At 32.9% G+C, this 20392-nt stretch overlaps 1 protein-coding gene across 2 annotated transcripts in view; it reads right to left on the reverse strand.

Annotated features, from left to right (window-relative positions):
• Positions 1 to 20392, reverse strand: part of METTL25 (methyltransferase like 25) — a 113829-nt gene that overhangs the window by 52382 nt on the left and 41055 nt on the right. For both annotated transcript variants that reach the window (XM_011988662.1, XM_011988663.1), the window contains exons 4-5: positions 18554 to 19153; positions 15213 to 15360 (exon numbers count right to left, since the gene is read on the reverse strand). In XM_011988662.1, coding sequence (XP_011844052.1) covers positions 15213 to 15360; positions 18554 to 19153 — 748 coding nt within the window. The remainder of the gene's footprint in view (positions 1 to 15212; positions 15361 to 18553; positions 19154 to 20392) is intronic.

Below are 20392 nucleotides of genomic sequence, written 5' to 3' on the forward strand. Positions count from 1 at the left end.
AAAAGCTGTAGATATGTAATGTATACAACTTTTTGTGTTCAGAAATAAGTCAACACCTGTAAAGCCATCAAGCCATCATCATTAGCAATGCCAAAAATGTATTCATTACCTTTAAAAGTTGTCTCCTTCCTGTTTTTTTCTCCATTTGTAGTAAAGGAACTTAATATAAGACATACCTTTTAGCAATTTTTTAGTATACAATACAGTACCGTGAATCATAGGCCCTATATTATACATGCAATATATCTCCAAATTTTATTTTATATAATCAAAACTTTGTATGCTTTGATCAATACTTCCTTGTTTCTCTCCCACCCAGCCCCTGCTCTTGCTTCTGTGTTCAACTGGTTTAGATTTCACATACAAGTGAGATCATGCAGTATTTTTCTCTGCCTGGCTTAATTCACTTAAGATAATTTTCTACAGGTCCGTCCATATTGTAGAAAACGGCAGGACTTGCTTCTTTTTAAAGGCTAATATTCCATTGTATGTGTGTACCACATTTTCTTTATCCATTTATTCATTAATGGAGATGAAATTATTCCATATCTTAGGTTACTGTGAATAATGCTGTCATACATACAGGAGTACAGATATCTCTTTGAGATCCCGATTTCAATTCCTTTAGATACATACTCAAAAGTCAGAATGCTGAATCAAATGGTAATTCTACTTTTAATTTTCTGAGGAACTTCTATATCATTTTCCACGGCAATTGCACCAATTTACATTCCTTCCAACAATGTAACAGGCTTCCCTTTATATCCTTGTCAAGACTTGTTGTCCTGTGGGGTTTTCTGTTATAACAGTCATTTTAACAGGTATGAGGTGACATTTCATTGTGGTTTTAATTTGCCTTTCCCTGATGATCAGTAATGTTGACCACTTTTCCATGTACTTGTTAGCTGTCTGTACATCTTCTTTAAAGCAGTGTTGAACGTATGGGGTTCTGGGTGGCCAGCCACATTGTTCAGTATCATAGCAAAAGAACTTTAAAAGCAGCTCCTTATGGACAAGATACTTCATGACTTCATATACAGCATTGATGAAATCAATCCAGAAAAAGGATTCTTGTCCAGACCTCCACGTTGTACAACTGAAAAGGAGCCAACCGATGTTTATCTTTTCCCTTTAAGGCCCAGGAGTTAGTAGTTTTAGAGATAAGGACATTTCTGATGATAAACTTGATTGACTTTGCACAAAACAGTAGACTTAGCCTATCGCTTCCTGCCTTCAATCCTGGTGCTTGCTTCTCTTCCTTATTAATAAGTGTTCTTTGCAGCAGTTATTTTTATCCAGAATGGGGCATTTTTATCTGCATTGAAAATTTATTCAGGAAGATACCCTTACATTCCAATAATTTTCTTAATGGCATCTGGGAACTTGTCTGCTGCCTCTTGATCAGCATCTGCTGCTTCTCCTATTATCTTGACAATTTGTTTTAAGCCAAATCTCTTTCTAAAATAATCACACCATCCTTGTTGACATTACATTCTCCAGCTTTAAATCTTTTACTGAGGTAGATTTAGATCCTTTTGCTTTAACTTGTCATAAAATGACTTCACTTTTTCTCAAATCAAATTAATGTTTATAGATAGGCTTTTCTTTTCGCAATCACGTACCCACATAAAACTGCATTTTCAAAAACCTTGCACAAGAAGTGTTTAACCATCTCTTCCAAAGTGCCCAGTTCCCCTCTGATCTGCGCTATCCATCTTCCATCTGGATTCCAGCAATAGTTCCCTAAGAAATTTCCCTGCTTTTTGTCACAACACTGTTTTAGCCATGCTGGTCTTTGTTCTTTCTTGAAAGGGCCAACAGGTTCCTGTCTTAGGGTATTTTACTTGCTGCTCCCTCTGTCTGGAACACTATGTCTCCAAGATAGCTGCATGGCTTGCTCCCTCATCCTTCAACTGTCTGCTCAACGTCATCTTAACAACAAAGCTTCTCCTGGCTACCCTATATAAAACAGCATGCCTCCAAACTCACATTACTTTATTTTTCTCCATAGTATTTATCACCATCTGATGTACTAGTTATCTATCTGCTTGTTGCTCTGCAGTCTCTACCTACTAGGAGGTAAATGACATGGGTGCAGGGACTTTTTTTCCACTTCTCATTCAAAAGTATCTGGCACGTTGTAGACACTCAATAAATATTTTTGAAAGAATATATAAATGTATGAATGAATGAAAAGGATTCAGTTTGAATCCTTTTGTTAGAAAAGAGGTATTTGTACATGTACACATTTGTATATGTACATGCATAGCAAGAAATATGTGAAGGGAGTGTCACATGTGATGCCAAACAAACTTTTACTTTTTAACATATATGTTTGCATACTTTCAAACTCGTTTTATAATGTGAATATATTTATTACTTATGTTGAAAGGTAAATATAGAAATAAATGTTGTTTAATATTTTGAGTTCATTCATAGTTCAAAGTCCTTTATTAAAGCTTCCTTTTTGTGTGTCACATGCATCTATGTCACTTTTATAATGCTTTGAAACAATAAAGTAAAATTTAGGTTGATAGGCATCTTACAATCTCCCACAAAACATAGGTTTTTTTTTTTAGAAAAAAAAAAGGTCAAGTATTTGTCATTTACCAGCCATTTTACCTTGATTTTAAACTTAAGTCTCTGTTCCATGTTATTCTGACATGTTATTCTGACTGACAAAGACTCCTTAGGTTTCCTGAAAAATATCCTTCAAGGGTATCTGAAGAATTGCCACGTAGATTGACACATTCTCAAGTAAAGATGACTTCTCAGTTGAGTTGCAAGTTTAGAAACTCATTTCCCACCTTAGAATTTTATAGTTTTATAATTAGCATCAGTTATAGGAGAATTCTATAAAATTTTCTTGATTTTCATTTCAGGTTTTAAATAAGGCCAAGTATATATGATATTCAAAATATTGCCTAAGGATAAAAGGTGTATTAAACATTATATTGAACTATCAAGATTTGTGAAGTACTTACATGTTACTGGTTTCTAAAATATATTAAAACTAAGAGGATAGGCCTGGCATGGTGCTCACACCTGTAATCCCAACATTTTGGGAGGCAGAGGTGGGCAGAGTGCTTGAGTCCATGAGTTCAAGACCGGCATAAGCAACATGGTGAAACCCTGTCTTTATGACAACAAACAAACAAACAAACAAAAACCAAAAAAAAAAAGCCAAGAATTGGCCAGGTGTGGTGTCAGGCACTAGTAGTCCCAACTAGTTGGGAAGCTGGGGAGGGAGGATTGCCTGAACCCAGGTCGAGGCTACTGTGTGCCATGATCATGATACCGCACTCCAGCCTAGACAACAGAGTGAGACCCTGTCTCAAACAACAAAACAACAACAGCAACAACAAAAACAAACCCTAAATGATAAATATAATTAATTATTTAAACCAGACCTACTCTTCAGCATTAATAAAATAATGAAGAATAACTTAAAATAGTATAACCATAAGAATAATAATATAGAAGGCGATTCAAAAGCAGGCAAGTTCTAGAAATTGCTCTGCTCTTAAATGATCAGAAAAAATGTGGGTGTAAAAAGTAACTTAAAAAGACAATGTTTATGTGCAGTTGTCAACAATGATTCAAGTTGTAAAGGAGATACTTAAAGATTCTAGAATTCAAGACATTTAAAGAAAATCACAGCACAATGATTATATGTTCATGGCAATTAACTAATTCATTCCATAAATATGGACTGAGCCCCTATGGTTCCTTTCTTTCGGCCTTCACCAGACTGTACCTTCAATTTAAATCACTGAGATATAGACTTTATGTATGAAGTTTTGTTTCCCAGAAAATACAAATGGAGAGAGTTGGTAATAGTAAAATGGTAACGATTACAATAAAATGATTAAATTTATTATCTCTGATTTGTTTCCTACTGGGCCACGCCGAGTGTGAGGGCTAATTTCATGTGTCAACTTGATTGAGCCATGGGATGCCCAGATATCTGGTTAAACATTATTTCTGGATGGCCCATAAGGGAGTTTTGGGAAGAAATGAGTGTTTGAATTGGTGGTCTGAATAAAGCAGACTGCCCTCCCTAATATGGGTGGGTATCATCAAACCCATTGAGAGTCTGAGTAGGGCAAAAAGTTAGGGAAAGGCTGAATTCTCTCCCTCACTACCTCACTGCACAAGCTGAGACATCTGTCTTCTCTTGCTTTTGGACTGGGACTTACACCATCGGCATTCCTGATTCTCAGGAGTTTAGTCTCATATAGGAATGTACACCACTGGCTTTCCTGGGTCTCCAGCCTGTAGAGAGCATATCGTGGAACTTGTCAGCCTCCATAATTGTGTCAGCCCATTCTTAATAAATCTAATTACATGTGTGTGTATGAGCACCCTGCCTAATACACCAGGTATACATAACCCGATTTACAATATCCTTTTTTTCTACTTCTCATCTCCACTGTTAATTCCATTATATGATCAATGTACCAGTATTTCACTTATCCTTTGGTTAAAAATGCAGGCCGGAAATGTAATCTCGAGGTATATGTATATAAAGTGTGATGTATATAAAAAAGAAAATAAACACTGAGTTTTAAAAGACATGTATATTACTTTAAAGGCATCATATCTGCATTAAAACATTTATTATTAATGAATCAGTCCAGATACAACTGTCCTGGTATTTTTATGCAAGACTATACAATGGCAAAACCCAGGTGCTGAGAGAAAACATTGTGCTGGTTTGGCAAACACTGTGATAGCAGCTTCCCAGTGGAGTTTCTCATTGTGTATGGCAGGTTCCCTCTGCTGTAAAACTCTATACTTGATAAAATAATTTATAATGAGACACATATGGAACACCTCAGATAATTTTTATACTAATATTACAGATGATGTTGTAACTTCATACCAATAAAAATTTCACACATTGTGTCAGATGGATGATAATGAAGAAAATTTAGACAACTTTCTGGTAATTTATTTACCCCAGGAAAAAGAAATGAGAACATTACAGCAAAATATTTTTCAAGGTTATTTGCTCTACAGCATCAAAATCTAGATTCATATATAAAATGAGGAGACTGTAATCTAGTTTTTGTAAAACTTGTTTTATATTAATTTGACTGTCAACTCTCTGACAAGAATTTCTGTCAACTTTGCTTTCATATTACTTTATATACAAAGTATAAACTATTCCACTTTACTACTTCTTTTAAGTGGACATACGCAATTTCTATTTTGGATTTAAACACTTTCTTGGCTTCTTTTACTTACCATGAACACAAGGAGAACTTTTTTATGCTGAATAAATCCAATCTGCCTGAGCTTCAAAAACCACTTTCTATTAATCACAAAAAATAACGAGGTGCAAATTAAAGAAAGAAATAAGCAAAATATATTAAAGTTCCATTTCTAACTACTTATAGGCAGCAAGAAGATGCCCCATGGCAAAAATAAAATCAGTGCCAGTATTCTAGAAAACATACAGCTGACGGAAGATCATATACAGCTGTCAGAGTGAGGCAATTGTGCACAGAATGCCAAGTACATCTAGAAATCTCTGTATTCATCCCATATTAATTGGCAAGAATGTTTCTGAGACATAGGTCCAGCTGAACAGTGAGGAGTAATGTGATATTGTAACAAAAGCTTATAAACAGCTGAATCTACAAGGCTGGTAGTAAAGTCTACTCATCTGCTATATGGTTGCAAAGAACAATACCTACACTAGTCACACCAGAAACTTAATTCAAGCTGAGATAGATCCTGATAGTTCCTCACTGAATTACTGAACAAACTAATACACTATTAATATCAATATAGTTAAGAAAATAAATATATATACATTTGCTATAAATTATTGCTAGTTTTACTTCTTAAAACCCAAACATATAAAACTGGGAGAAACAACATTTATGGCCATTATTATACAGGTATAAATGTAAAAGTAAAATTTTCAAAAATGTCTTATTATCATCCAAATGCAGACTAGTAGCAGGAAAGTATTTATTTATGCAAATGCAATATAATTAAGAAAAAAAGATACTAAAAATAAATGTCTTGATAAATACAAATAATGTTAAATTTAAATAATATGCATGTTTTGGAAAGCTACATTCAAGTAATAGAATGATATCATTAGAGCCAGAAGGGACAGATCGTCTAATTTAACCCCTCTCTTGCTTCACTAATTTACAGATGATCCACAAAAGCTAACTGATTCATCCAGGTCACAATATTAGAGAGACAGAGGAGAATGCTAGTCAGTCAAAGCATGTTTTCTTCTATGCAGTGTTTCTGCACTCCCTTGGACATCTAGAAATCACTCTCTCTATGCTTGGCATGTAACTTATACATAACTCTAATACAGTACCTATCAAACTATATTACAATTGTCTTATCGGTAAAAAAAAAAAACCCTATTTATTACATTAGATATTACTTTAAAATGTTTCATTTAGATAGCCTCGGTATCTAGCAAAGTGGGCAGTGGATGCATACTTAGTTTGCTGAATATCTCCTAAATTTCAGCATATTCTATGTTGAATATTTATTGATATTTATGGCCCAATGTTGTTGTTACTAAATTGGCTCTTATGTTCTCATAATTTCAAAGTCTTCATTTTAGTTTCATGGTTTAAATTAGGAGTTGCTAAAAAAAGATCCATGCCTTAATCTCCGGATTATTGACAAAATACTAATGATTTATAGAAAGGCCAAAAGAGAGTAATTGAAAAGAATTAATTTAAAATATAATTATTCTGGAGATGTCTCATCAAATACCTTTGTTTCTTCTTTAGGTTTGACCAGTGCTGAATCAGCGCTTTTTTTTTTTTAACCATTTATAATTTTATTTCATAAGTTATTCCTTTATTGACTGCTTGCTATATACTCCATTTTATGGCAAATGCTAGGAATGAAAGAAAAACATTAAAGAAACATGTTCCACCTTTGCCCCAACACTTGGTTCCTCCTTAGCGTTTCCTATCATACACGTCGTTCTGTCACTCACTCAGCTGCTCAAAACAGAGACCTGATAATGATCCTTGATAATCCCTTTTCCTTTATCTCCTTTAAACAATCTTAAATGCTTCTTGAATTTTTCAAATTTACTCTCTTCCTACTACTGGTACCCTTATTTTTGTTCCCACCTTTGTGGTTTCAAATCATGAAATTATTAAAGCTCAAGTTTGCTATGGCACACAAATATCCTCAGGAACTTCAGTGTTTCCATTATCTTTGAGGACTTCAGCACTCTTCTGTATATTGACTGGATATATATATCCATCATTTCAATGCTTCTAGGAAAAATCAATTGTATTCAGGATTTTTAGTTGAATATAATAGGAGGGTCAGCCAAGATATCTAGCCACATGTATCTTAGGATTTAGTTGGGATTTTCTAAGATTTTAGCTCATATTTAATAGATTTTAATCTGTTGAAATTTCAAGAGCCTGAATTTAAGAAGTAGTTCCCTAAAAGGATTTGAATTTGCTTATGCATGAGATAGACTGAAGACTGCTTTGTCTCAGTCAAGGGTGTGGCTTAGTATGGATATTTCAGGATCAGCTTCCCCATTAGTTGGGGACCATTATTAGTCTTTAGATGTCAATGAGACCAGCGTTTATCTCAGAACAACACTATCACTTTATGGCTCATAGTTCCCTCCTTTCGTCTCAACTCCTCTTCCTCCCTCTGCCCATTCTCTCCTTTTAAACATTTTGTTTGTAATTTTTCTTGATCCATAGAGATTTCCCTTATTTTTTGTGGACTCAGCAATGCCTAAAAAAATACATGTTCTAATTTAGCCAGTATCTAGCTGAACTGTGGCAGGAGGAACCCTCAGAAAAATCTCATCTCTCACACTGCTGGAAATGGAAGTCAAATTCATGCTGTTTTGAAAAGAGAAATGATGCTTTATTCCTCAATATCCTCCAAACTTCCAGCATTAAAAGCCCACAGCAGTAAACAGCCTTGTTTAAGAAAATACATATTGTATGAGATAGAAAATATTATCAGATCTTTACTGAAAAGACAGCAATTGTTTGCACTGTTGCAATGATAGGATTAATTCATTGCCATTAACGGGACTAAGACATTAGTCATACATTTCTCTATGATATAATACATGATTTAGTGCTGATATTAACTGGTTAATGTTATGTTAGCAGTTTTAGTATCATATATAGAATATTTGAGAAATCTGGAAATGTAAGATAAGCTTATTTAAACAGTATGTTATATATTCAAACAATGTGCTCAACACGTTTTTCTTCAACCTCTAGAAACCTTTTCAGATGAAGTACCTCTAAATTTAAAGCAAAGGAACAATTTTTAAACCTCAACAACAGTAAAGATAATTATCTACATATGTAGATATGTAGCCTCCTCCCTCACAATTCCTAGAGATGATACAACTTGAGAAACAGTCTATACTAGGATAGGTATCATGCACCTTTGACAAATTTGTTTGATACAGAAATGGCAGCATCAGATTAAAAGACACCATTAAAAGATGATTTGTGACCCGCTACTGTGTTTTTGTTTTGTTTTGTTTTGTTTTTTTAAAGTAAATGGAGGAATCTATGGGAGAATCACCTCATTAACCCATATCATATTAAGGCTGGGGGTAAACATGAAGCTAAGCCTGCAGGCTTTCGAGGGTTACACTACTGATATTTGACTGTGCAAATGTGGAGTGCACTAACAATACTAGAAGACGCCCTGGTACTAGGCTGGGAGGAGGCAGGGAAGGAGCAGATCAGTCACAGATTTGTGCCCTGGAAAGGGTTGCTCCCAGTAGCAACTGATGATTCCTTAACAAAATCATAGTTCAGTTAGCAAAGAAGAAAAAATGCGTAGATCTGAATTGGTAACTAGTAGTGCTTCCTCTGTTTGTATCTTTATCAGGAAAACAACCAAGTTATCTTGATATTTACCCAAAAAAGTTCTCTCTACAACTTCTAGAAGAAGAACTAATGTAAACACTTCAAATTAATTATTATAATAATCAATATTCAAAATACTGAAACATTAGTCAAGCTTGACCAAACAGATACTCTATAAGGACTGAAATAAAAACGTTTCTGGTATTTCTTATTCTCCTAGGGACGACTGGCTTATAATGTAAAAATATTTAAAAGTAGTTTTAAAACATATGGTATAAATTCAGTATTCACAATGGCTCATAGAGCTTTGTGGTATTTTTGAAAACTGACATTCATGACAAACTACCTCTATGGTCTACCACATTGTATTGGGTAAACACACTCATGGAAAACACATATTGTTTACATAGTAAATATCATCATAAAAAGTAGCAATGTACATACCAGAATTTTCTACTGTATTATATTAGACTATTAATAACTCAAATTTACATCCCAAAGGGCAACACTGCCCCAATTCAAACTTAAAAACAGCTGTGCAAATAAAGTGAGGGTGAAGGTGTGTAAAATATTAAAAGAAGGACACATGACATATTTAACCATTCAGAGATGTAACTCCATGGAACCCAGTGCTTGATATATTACAGGAAATATGCTAACTTTGTGCACATAAACCCCTTTCTCTGTAAGTCAGATATTTTAGCATAATGATCAAACTATATAGTGGTAGATTTGTATTTTAGTATGGAATAGTAGGACTCCATAGTATATATTGTATAAACAAAATAAGGCTATGTCCATATTCCATCTATCAAAACAGTATCTGCTAAATAGCCCAGAACAAACTCTGTCATTGTCTGCCTTCATACACACACACACACACACAGAGTCACATCTGTTCATTGATAAAGGTAAGCTATCAAAAATCTAGGGATACCCATAATAATTATCCCAAACATACTTTGCTTGTTCTAGATTTTTCTCCTTGAATTTGTCTAGCTTCTAACCACTTAACTTCATTCCCTATTTATGACCCAGTTTCCTGCCCTCTTGCATCTGTTGTTTGTTTTCCCCAGGTTTTTACTCTGAGCTCTATACTTCAAGGATTTTGTTTTGGTCTAGTTACTTCAGCTCTCTGCATTTTGGACTTTGATACACACTCCTAGGCCCTTTTGAGTTTAACCTGTCATATGAATTTGCAAACTGGCACTTGACTAGGACCCATCTAAGTCTCTGCATAGAAGAACAATAACTATACATAATACTGAACATATATCTGTAAGTCATCCTGTAGAATTCTTCATGTCTTCTTATATAATCATAATACATACCTTGTTTTCAACCATGCTGTTCATCAGAATTACCTATAGAACTTCTTAATCATAGTTATATTCAAGTCCTATGCCTAGAGATTATTATTCAGATGTTAAGAGGCAGGTCTAGGCATCTATACACTACAAGTGTCAAATTCGACTCAGCAAGGCAGCTAGAATTGAGAAATACTGTTATAAAAATTTCATGGGATAGTTCACATCTTCTCTGTTTTACTACAGCAAAGATACAGTGAGAAAAATGGAGATGGAGTGTTGGAAAGAGAAAAGGGAGTATGTTACCTTTGCCATCTGGTTTTTGAGATGAGAAAGTGTTTCAGTCCAGGGCTAGGCAAAACTGTAATATAAACCAAGTTTACTTTCATTATTCCTATCACTTTTTTTTCCACATTTTTCTCTTATCTCTTGGCTTTCCAACTGTTTTCTTGACCTCCAAAGTATTTGAGGGTACTCACATTGCATACATCCCCACCCATTTCATCATATCACTCAGTCCTGTTTCCTCCTGCTTATTCTTTGCTTTCCCGACAAGCAAAACTCCCAATCATCTATTCATTCAAGTATGCATCAGGAAATTAAGTAACATTAAGATATTACTATTAGCTTTCCCTACTGAAGCCTAGCATTGTTTGCCTTATCATATCAATGATTCTTGATGGGTAAGATATTTTTGACAGGAAGGCCTTTCCAGTTTACTATCCCTATAGAGTGGGAAATTCAGAGTTTATAGCTGCTGGTCACAGTTCTCACAAACCTTTCCAACACTTTTTCTTATTTAATTCCTGTGGCCTAAATGTCCTGCAAACCCACAGTGAACAACAGCAACTTCAGAAGAGAAGACAAAACTGCCTTTACCCAGGCAGGATACAAGACTAATGCTTGAGAATCTGTTAACTGAGAGGCTTCCATTTCTAGTGTGCAAAAATGTGGAGGTATTCTCTTCAACTAATTTTCTTAGAAAACTCAAAGATGATTTTATGAATGACCAAGTACTAAAGAAAGAAACTAAGAGATCAAGAAGAGATTTTGGGAAAATAGATTAGGGAGCAATCTTAAATGTGAAAGGAGGTCAATAAAAATCATGCCTTTTTACTGACTGAAATGGACATTAGGATTATTATTATAATTGCTTCTATGAAAGACGTGAACAAGAATAAGACGTGGGAAAGACAATTACAATGAGAAAGAGTGACCATGAAGTCAAAGAGGAAAAAAAACTTGATTTTAAACATCTATCACTGCATGCCTTTGTTTATTCTGCCTGCAATACCCTTCTTACTTCCTTGTCTGATTAACTTCTACTGAATCTTTCAAGACACAGTGGGTGTCACTACACGGGAACATACCCTCAACCCCTCACAGACAGAGTTACATGCTACTCTGCTGTAAGATAACAGATGTAATACAGTAGTTGTCTTATGGCAGCTATTATACTATTTTGAAACTAATGTTTGATGATAAAGAAAATAAAGATGAACATTAGTGCCATATTTTACGTTCTCTAAACTCTACATTGAACTGCTCAACAGTTCACTAAATTTTGGTTTATTAAAAGAAGAATACCACTGCCTTAAGCAAGTATTAACTATTTAGTACTGAATAAATAAAATACAATATATTAAATACCTTGCAAAATGAAAAAGACTAAAGCAACATTCTCTGTGCTGATATAGAAAGACTATCAAAAATACATTATGTGAAAAGAGGTGATGAACAGTTTATACATTTGTTTGCCCACAATATATAAGAATATAAAATGTGTATATGTAATTTTTTTTTCTTTTCTGGAAAGATACATGAAAAAACAACATACGTATGGGGACTTACTTTGTATTTTCTTTTCCTATGTAATTTTGAATTTTCTATTCTAAATGGTTTTTACAAAAAAAGAATGTTTTTAAAAAATTACTAATAAGGATTATCTGGTTCCTAGGATTGAGGGCTTTTTAAAGAAATTATTTAAGGGTGAAGATGATGTCTCATTTTTGTATCTCTACCCCTAAGCACAGAGTGGAACACAGTTGGCACTGATGATATTGAACTGAACTCTGCTTGTCATCTATTTTTCCTATCTCTTTCCATAACTGTTGACTTTTTATGAGCCTCTCCCCCATTTCCCATTATTTTACATAAAGTACCAAGTACAGTGCCTTGAAAAATAGTAGTTGCTCAATAAATGTTTGTTCAGTGCAATCACATACTCTCTGAGGTGTGTAAAACTCAGCTGCCAAGGCAGGAAAGCAGTGATTTTTTTTTCTATTCCTAGTTACTTGATTTTAACACACATTACACAAACATTCATCTATTCAATCATGTTTGAGTGAATGTGCTTAGTACTGAAGATACAAAAGTGAATGGAATCTGTGCCTCTCAAGACTAATCAATCTACCAATTTTTTATTTGCAGGAAAGAAATGGCAATGACAATATGTGGATACACAATCTTGCTTCTGTCTTCCTTTAGGTTTTTCAAAGCCCTCTCTAACATGCCCTATTCAAATTCATTTTAATTAGAATACATGACCAATGAATATTTGCTAACAGTTTAAAGCAACAATCTATTAGAAAAAGTACTGGAAAAACGATTTAAAATGGATGAGCAAGGAGTAACTAAATTTCTTTTTTCAATCCTGGCAAGTAACTTCTGCTACTTTTTTTAAGTACGAGATTGAAGAATGAAACATTAGATAAAAAAGGCACTAATGACACCTTCTGGTTACCAAAAAATAATCAAAGTCACCTAAATCTGAATCTATTTACGTATTTTACAAAAAGCAGACAAAAGAGAGATAAAATTGCTCACAATCTACGGCAACACAACAAATTTTAATTTAAATATGTTAGGAAAGACACTCCCCTAAACCAGCGGAATGAGCTCCGGGGATCACTCCGGAGAAAGAGTAAGGTGCAACTGTGCAGAAAAGAGTGTGAGAGAGAGTAGAGTATGCTGCCAAAAAAGACAGGATCCATCTTTGGTGGGAAAATCCTGAGACTTCACAGTACAGAGCGATGGCTGCTAAGGTCCAGACCAGAGATGAGAGTCTTAAAAAAGTACTGTGTGAAGAGCAGAGGGAGGCCCCTTGGAATGGGAAGGCATCCTTGGGGGCAATGATGATGAAGTGAAAGAAGGAAGCAGGCAACTGAAATTAAAGATCTTAAAATGTAGGGTAAGGATAGTGACTCTAATTTTTTTTTTTTTTTTTTTTTCTTTTTGAGATGGAGTTTTGCTCTTGTTGCCCAGGCTGTAGTGCAATGGCTCCATCTCGGCTCACTGCAACCTCTGCCTCCTGGGTTAAAGAGATTCTCCTGCCTCAGCCTCCAGGGTAGCTGTGATTACAGGCACCCACCACCACGGCCAGCTAATGTTTTTGTATTTTTAGTAGAAATGGAGTTTCACCATGTTGGCCAGGCCGGTCTTGAACTCCTGACCTCAAGTGGTCTGCCTGCCTCGGCCTCCCAAATTGCTGGGATTAGTGTCTCTAATTTAATGACACACCAAGTGTCTACACCTGTCCCCAAATTGAGCCATTTATTAATTGAATTTCATTGTACCTACAGAACAGGAAACTCTTGAACTAACAACCAAATAATAAACCCCAAAAGTAAGCACTTACCTACATAAATCTTACCCTATTGCCAATTAAGGAAAATATTATACATGTAATATTTAAAAAGCTGTAGAACTGTGATTGCATTAAAGTATTTTTTCATTTATTTCAGAAAAGATACATAAAAATTCTATAACATAATGTAAATACATAGGCATATAGTTTAGTAAGAATAGTTTTTTTTTTTTTCTATTTTTAAGTTTATTTTTTACCCTAATTTTTGGTCTTGAAAATTAGAAAAAAATGAGTTGGTAATAATAGCCTGACAATCATATACTCTCCATCTAAATTAAACTAGTGCTAAATTTTTGCCAATTTGCTTTCTTTCATTCTATCTCTATATATTCATAATTTCACTATTTCATACTTTTCCTAAAATAAAAATTTCAAAACACTGACATAAAATAATTATAATTTGATTAACTCTATTTCATAAAAATTTTTGCCAATTCTAAACATGGCTTCTGTTTCACCTTGTCACATTTCAATAAAATTAAACAATTACAATGTTTACCTGCTGGGCATGACTAAATAAGAAATAATTAAAATACATTAATCTGGGTTTTAAAACGAAGAAAAGATCAACCAATACCATTTTAATGCGCACAAAAGTTGGTAACCTAAAAATTCCCGATCTAAAACTCTTAGCTAGGACACAGATAAAGATACCATCAAACTAACATAAAAACGAACTGCTAATATTAGTATACTAAATAGCCATCTAATCTGAACCAGCAGTTTTGAAATCATACCTTACAAAATCTTATGGAAAGATTTAACGTGCAAAATGGAGCAAACAGAGGTATTTCAGGAGCTGCTCTGAATGAATACATGGGGTGCTTCAAATCTTGCAAACCTACTCCATACTTTGCTCATCAGGTACCTTCTAAGTACAAGTAGCATAGTTTGACCACTATTATTTTAATGCAATCACACAGTTTTACAGTTTTCTAAAATTTTGGTATGCTGACTCTTCAAAACAGAGTAAAGAACTTTTTCTTTTTTAAATATCAGTATTCCTTCAGAAATGAAAAAGGCTTTGGAAACAAAAGCAAACTTTGAAATTCAATATTCATAGCAAAATAACTCAGTTTTACTATCTCAGTAAATGTATACTTCACAAATATTTTGAAACAGAAGTTCTCTAAAATATGTATCACAAAAAATTTTCAAATATTTTCAAAGGCTTCAGCACTCATTAAGCCCATTTTATGACCAGATAAACTATAACAAATATACAGGTGGTGATGCATTAAATTTCAATAACACTGTAACACTAAAAGTGCAAGAAAGTCAGATGTTATCTTAAATGTTGATCTAAATCACGGTAATGATGAAAAAATGGGGAGAAATAGAAAACAGTCATTATGCTCAAATGAATACAAATTGTGATACATAGGGAACGTGTACCTTTATGCTGGTTTTCAAATTCTTCAGATAAGAGGTGGTAGCAACAACCCACACTGCAAACTCCCTTGATTTCAGACTTGGAGGTAAATATTCTCAAAGTATTTGGAGCCAGATCACCACAAGTGTGTAGACCTACCATCAAACAATCCTTTAAAAACACAAGAAGAAAAATAAAATTTGGTAATTGAAAAGAGGGTTGTTTAAAATTTTTATTTATTTTACTTTTACATATGGGATCTTGCAATGTTGCCCAGGCTGCACTGTGGTGGCTATTCACAGGCATGAATATCACGTGCTACTGACTCAAATTACTGGCCTCAAATGATCCTCCTGCTTCAGCCGCCCAAGTAGCTGGGACTACAAGCACATTGTACTGCCCCCAGCATGAGGTGAAGATTTTAAACGTCCATTAAAATATGTAAAGGTGTTAATAATTATCAAATTCTACCTAGAAAGTATTCCATGTTTTTATTTTCATAACTAATTATTTCTTTACAGGCAAAATAACTATGATCTCTTTTCACAAGTTTTTTTTTTCAGTGATTTTGCTTATTTACCTGTTTATATTTTCTCTCATTTTACAACTAATATTTGTTTAACAACTAGACAAAGCAAAAATTGGACTAATCAAATGTAACATGTATTACTAGACCAAATCCGTGCTTTGTTATATATTTATGTCACACTTTGACCATAATATTAATTTTCTAAATTAATTTCACTTCTCAGATTGCCCATCAAAACCTTATAAAATATTGTTATAAAAAATAAAGAACTGTTGTAAACTTGGTATTTCTACTTTAACAACAAAAAGCTTAGTTTATGTACCGCATCAAGTATGACAATATAAAATTTAATTAAAAAATTTTTTCCAAATTTTATAACATATATTGTATTTAAAATTCTCCTATGAAATATTTATTCTAATTATCCAAAGCCTAATTTAAATGTATACACACACATACACAGTGGGTACAAATGTATACATGCACAGAATCTTGTTCAATTAACAATCATTTTGAGGTTGAATTTACTAATAATACCTTTCTGTCTTTGACATGACTCATAAAAATTTAGTTAAAGTAGTACTAAAAAGATACTTGTACAGAAAAAAAATTTTATACAGAAAACCTGCACCCTATTAGAATCACATACTTATACCATTTAGAACTAAAAAATTTCTAATATTAACCTCTCAGTTTTCCAGATGACACTCTTAAACCCTGATAATGTAAAGGTCATGTTTTAGTGTAAATCTGTGAATATAGATATATTAATTTCTAGTTTTTTTAAATTAAAGCATCATGTCTCTCAAAGTGTTCTCTAAAGTTATTACTCATCAACTAATTTTAGTTGGTACTTTACAATACCAACTGAAATTTATTTTAAAGCTGTAAATTAATTAAAGATACATGTGTTTACCTAAGGGATGTTAAAGAAAGAGTTATTAATGAACTAATTACATAAGCTGTAGTACAGTCATTAAGAGCACAGTCTTGGGAAACAGTCTGTTTAAATTCAAGTTCTATCACAGTGTGATTTGGAAAGCATTCAGTTTCCTCAACTGTAAGATGGAGATAATAACAGTTCTTCATCTCAGTGGGTTCTTTCAAAACTTAAGTAAACTAATCCCTGTAAATGACTTAGTACACTACCGTATAATAAAATTCAGAAAACATCGTCCATTTTTATCATTACAATTTACTTTAAATTACAAATTCAAAATAACATAAGCATTAATTTGTGTCTCAAGTACATTTTTATAACTATCGTCAGCATATAATTGTTTCACTAAAATTTTTAAAAATTATTTCACTGAAATGTTATTTTAGCCTATGTTCTAGACATAAAAGAGAGCTGTAATCAAACTTACTAAAAAAAAAAATTATGCCTGTAAGTCGTTTTGAGCTGATAGAACACTCAGTTTCTTCAGGCAATATCCATTACAAAGCAAAGTTTTTAGACGATTATACAGCTACTCTGCTTTTCTTGATGATTAGTTTAGATAGGTTTTATTTAGAGATTATGACGTCATCAGTAAAATTAATTCAGACAAGAAAGATTTATCACTAATTAAGGGTAGAGTAACAAAGCTACAAATTTCTCTCTTTAAGCTTAATTTAGCTCTCACTAAAGAAAATACAAGAACATTTAACCTCATTCTTTATTGTATTTATCATACAGGATTAGTTAATATTAGCAAGTAGCAGCTAGAAGACAAAAATATGCAATCACCGTATTATCCTACTAGTAAAATATTTAAGTATTGTGAGAGGGTGAGGAGAATAGAGGGTGGTAGTTAATTATGTTATTAAATTGTGATTTGCTACAGGATCCAAGAACATTCTTCCTGTATATCTTATTTTAGATGGTTCTTACAAGAGTTTGTATATAGTTTTCATTATATATTTTCAGAAAGATTTTGAGAAAATTAGAAGGTGACAAAATGTACTAGAAATTTACATTTTTTAAGTTAAACCAAAGTAATTGGGATTGTTTAACCCTAAGAGAAAGTCTAAAATAGCTTAATTACTAATTTCATGTATAAGAAAAAGAATTAATGAAGGTACACTAGATTTCCTTAAATCCAAAAATATCTGGGAAAAAGAAAAATTTCCCATTTAAAAAACAGTAAAACAATGGTCAGCTATCAAACAAGGATTTAAATTCATAAAGAACTCTAGTATCTTTTAGTCACACATTTCTTTGGGGAAAAATTTCTATAAAAAAAAAATTACAAGGGTAATACAACTCCAAAAGCTACCTTTTTTTTTTTTTTCTTTTTTGAGACAATGAGTTAGGCCAAACGATTTCTAGAATCTCCTCTATAATACTGTTTTAACATGCAACATTGCCTTTGTTTAAGATCTGCTGTCTTCAATTACACAAATTGATATACTCATAATTTAGAAAAAGTTCAAGCTTTGAAGAACACTTGGAGCTATTGTTGTTCAAGGAAATTCCATATTGGCAAGTGCAACATTGAACATTACTTTGTTCTAGATGCCCCTTTACTTCAAATTTAAGTTAAAATTTAATTACTTGTTTAGAATTTTAACAATTCCTAAATGGCACAATGAGAACTTAGTTTACTTACTAGTTTTGGGCTAGGACTTCTATTTGATTTAAGAGGTTCGAAATGAGTGGAGGATACTCTATTCTGAATAGGCTCATGGCAGATTTTGATGGGTGTGGGAATAACGAAAGCCTACTTATGCTTTTATTTTCTTGATCTGTTAGATTAATGTGATCAAGTAAGATATGTATGTTAAGTAAGCTACTATTAAAATTGAATACAATGTTTTTGTACATCAAATTAAATAATTCAAAAGTAAAGTCACCTCCAAATCTTTAATAATGTCATGGAGTTCTGAATCAGCAGTGATAAAAGAGGTTAAAGGTGAATATACATTTGATTCACTTGACTTTGATGTCATTTTTCTTCTCTCTTTATTGGCTTCAGATGTTTCTCTGTTGGGTATTTGCTGTGAAGAAGTAGGCTCTACGGCATTAATAGGCAAAAGGTTTATAAGAGAAAAGGAATTTTCAAAACACAAATTTTCTTCTTGATGTGGTTGAGAATGAAGGGTTTGCATTTGGTTTCTGATATTAGAAATTACAGAGCCAGAAAAATCAGGCGAAATATCTGAGGTAGACATCTTTTCTTGATTTGTAAGACTGCTGTTAAACACTTCCTCAATATCAGCTTTATTTTTAACTTCTTTTTGCACTTTCCTTTCTTTTGCCATTTTTAATGCTAGTCCATTGACATCTAATCTTGACTGAGCATGACAGAGTTTCCAATGTTTCTTCAGTTTTCTGTTTCTCTCCTCAGCTCCATGAGTATTAGTATTTGAGGAATCAATTCCATAAACTTTAAAGCCATACTTCAAGGACAAAAAGGAGCTTAAATAGCCTTTACCGGAACCCAAGTCAATCACCTAAAGTTAGAAAAAAAGAATAAATTAAAGAATTTTAGGCAAATGGTAATATAAATGATTTTAGATTTTTTAAACAAATGAGTTATGTAACTTAAATATTACTTTAAATTTTATTTGTTTTATTCCTATGAAAAACCAACCACTCATCATTTTTATTCAACATTTTACTGGAGGTTATAGCTAGTATAATAAGTCAAGGAAAAGAAGCAAAAGAAATAAATAATATAAGGGAAAAAATAAAACTGTCTTTTTTTATACATAGATGACATAATCATGTCTGCAGAATATCTTAAAGAATATACAAAAAGCTAACAGAATAGTAGGTGAATTTAGCAATGTGTCAGGGCACAAAGTCAACAGAATTAACAATGAATCATCAGAACATATATAATATTGTAGCAAAAAACAATTAGGAGTCAAGCTTGGTGGCTCAAACCTATAATCTCAGCACTTAGGGAGGCTGAGGAAGGAGGCCTGCTTGAGGCCAAGCATTTGAGACTGCCCTGGCCAATATAGCAAGATCCTGTCTCTATAAAAAAATAATAAAAACTAGGAAGTAAAATTTTAAAACAATTAAAATAGTATAAAAATAGAATATATAGGAAAAAATTTAACAAAGGATGTACAAAACCTATACACTGAAAACTATAAAACATTGCATAAAAATCTAAAAAATGGATATAAAGAGATATACCATGTTCATGAAATGGCAGACTCAGTACTAAGATGGCAATTTTTTCTTCACATTTCAACACAATCCTGATTAAAATCCTAGCTAAGCTTTGTAAAGAAATTGATAAGTAGATACTATAATTTATAAAGTAAGGCAAAAATGCCTAGAATAATGAAAACAATTTTGAAAAAGAATAAGGTTGAAGAATTTTACTAATTCAAAAATATAAAACTAAATCAGTGTAGTATAGCTACAGCTGGTATAAAATTAGACACACAAATCAATGGAAAAATGGAAAGAAACAGCTGATATACAAATAGAAATATAAATCAACGAGAAAAACACAGTACAGAAATAGATCCACACTTATATGATCAACTGATTTTTGACAAAGTACCCAAGATAATTTAATGAAGAAGATAGGTTTTCCAACAAATGGTGCTGGTATAACTGGATGTTGATATTAAAAAAAGAAACAAAATTTGCCCGCTATAAACCAAACACAAAAGCTAATTAAAGGTAGATCACAGATCTAAATATAATTGAAAAAAATGTCATCTTATGGA

Source organism: Mandrillus leucophaeus, unplaced genomic scaffold (genome assembly GCF_000951045.1).
Source record: "Mandrillus leucophaeus isolate KB7577 unplaced genomic scaffold, Mleu.le_1.0 Scaffold334, whole genome shotgun sequence".
NCBI lineage: Eukaryota > Metazoa > Chordata > Mammalia > Primates > Cercopithecidae > Mandrillus > Mandrillus leucophaeus.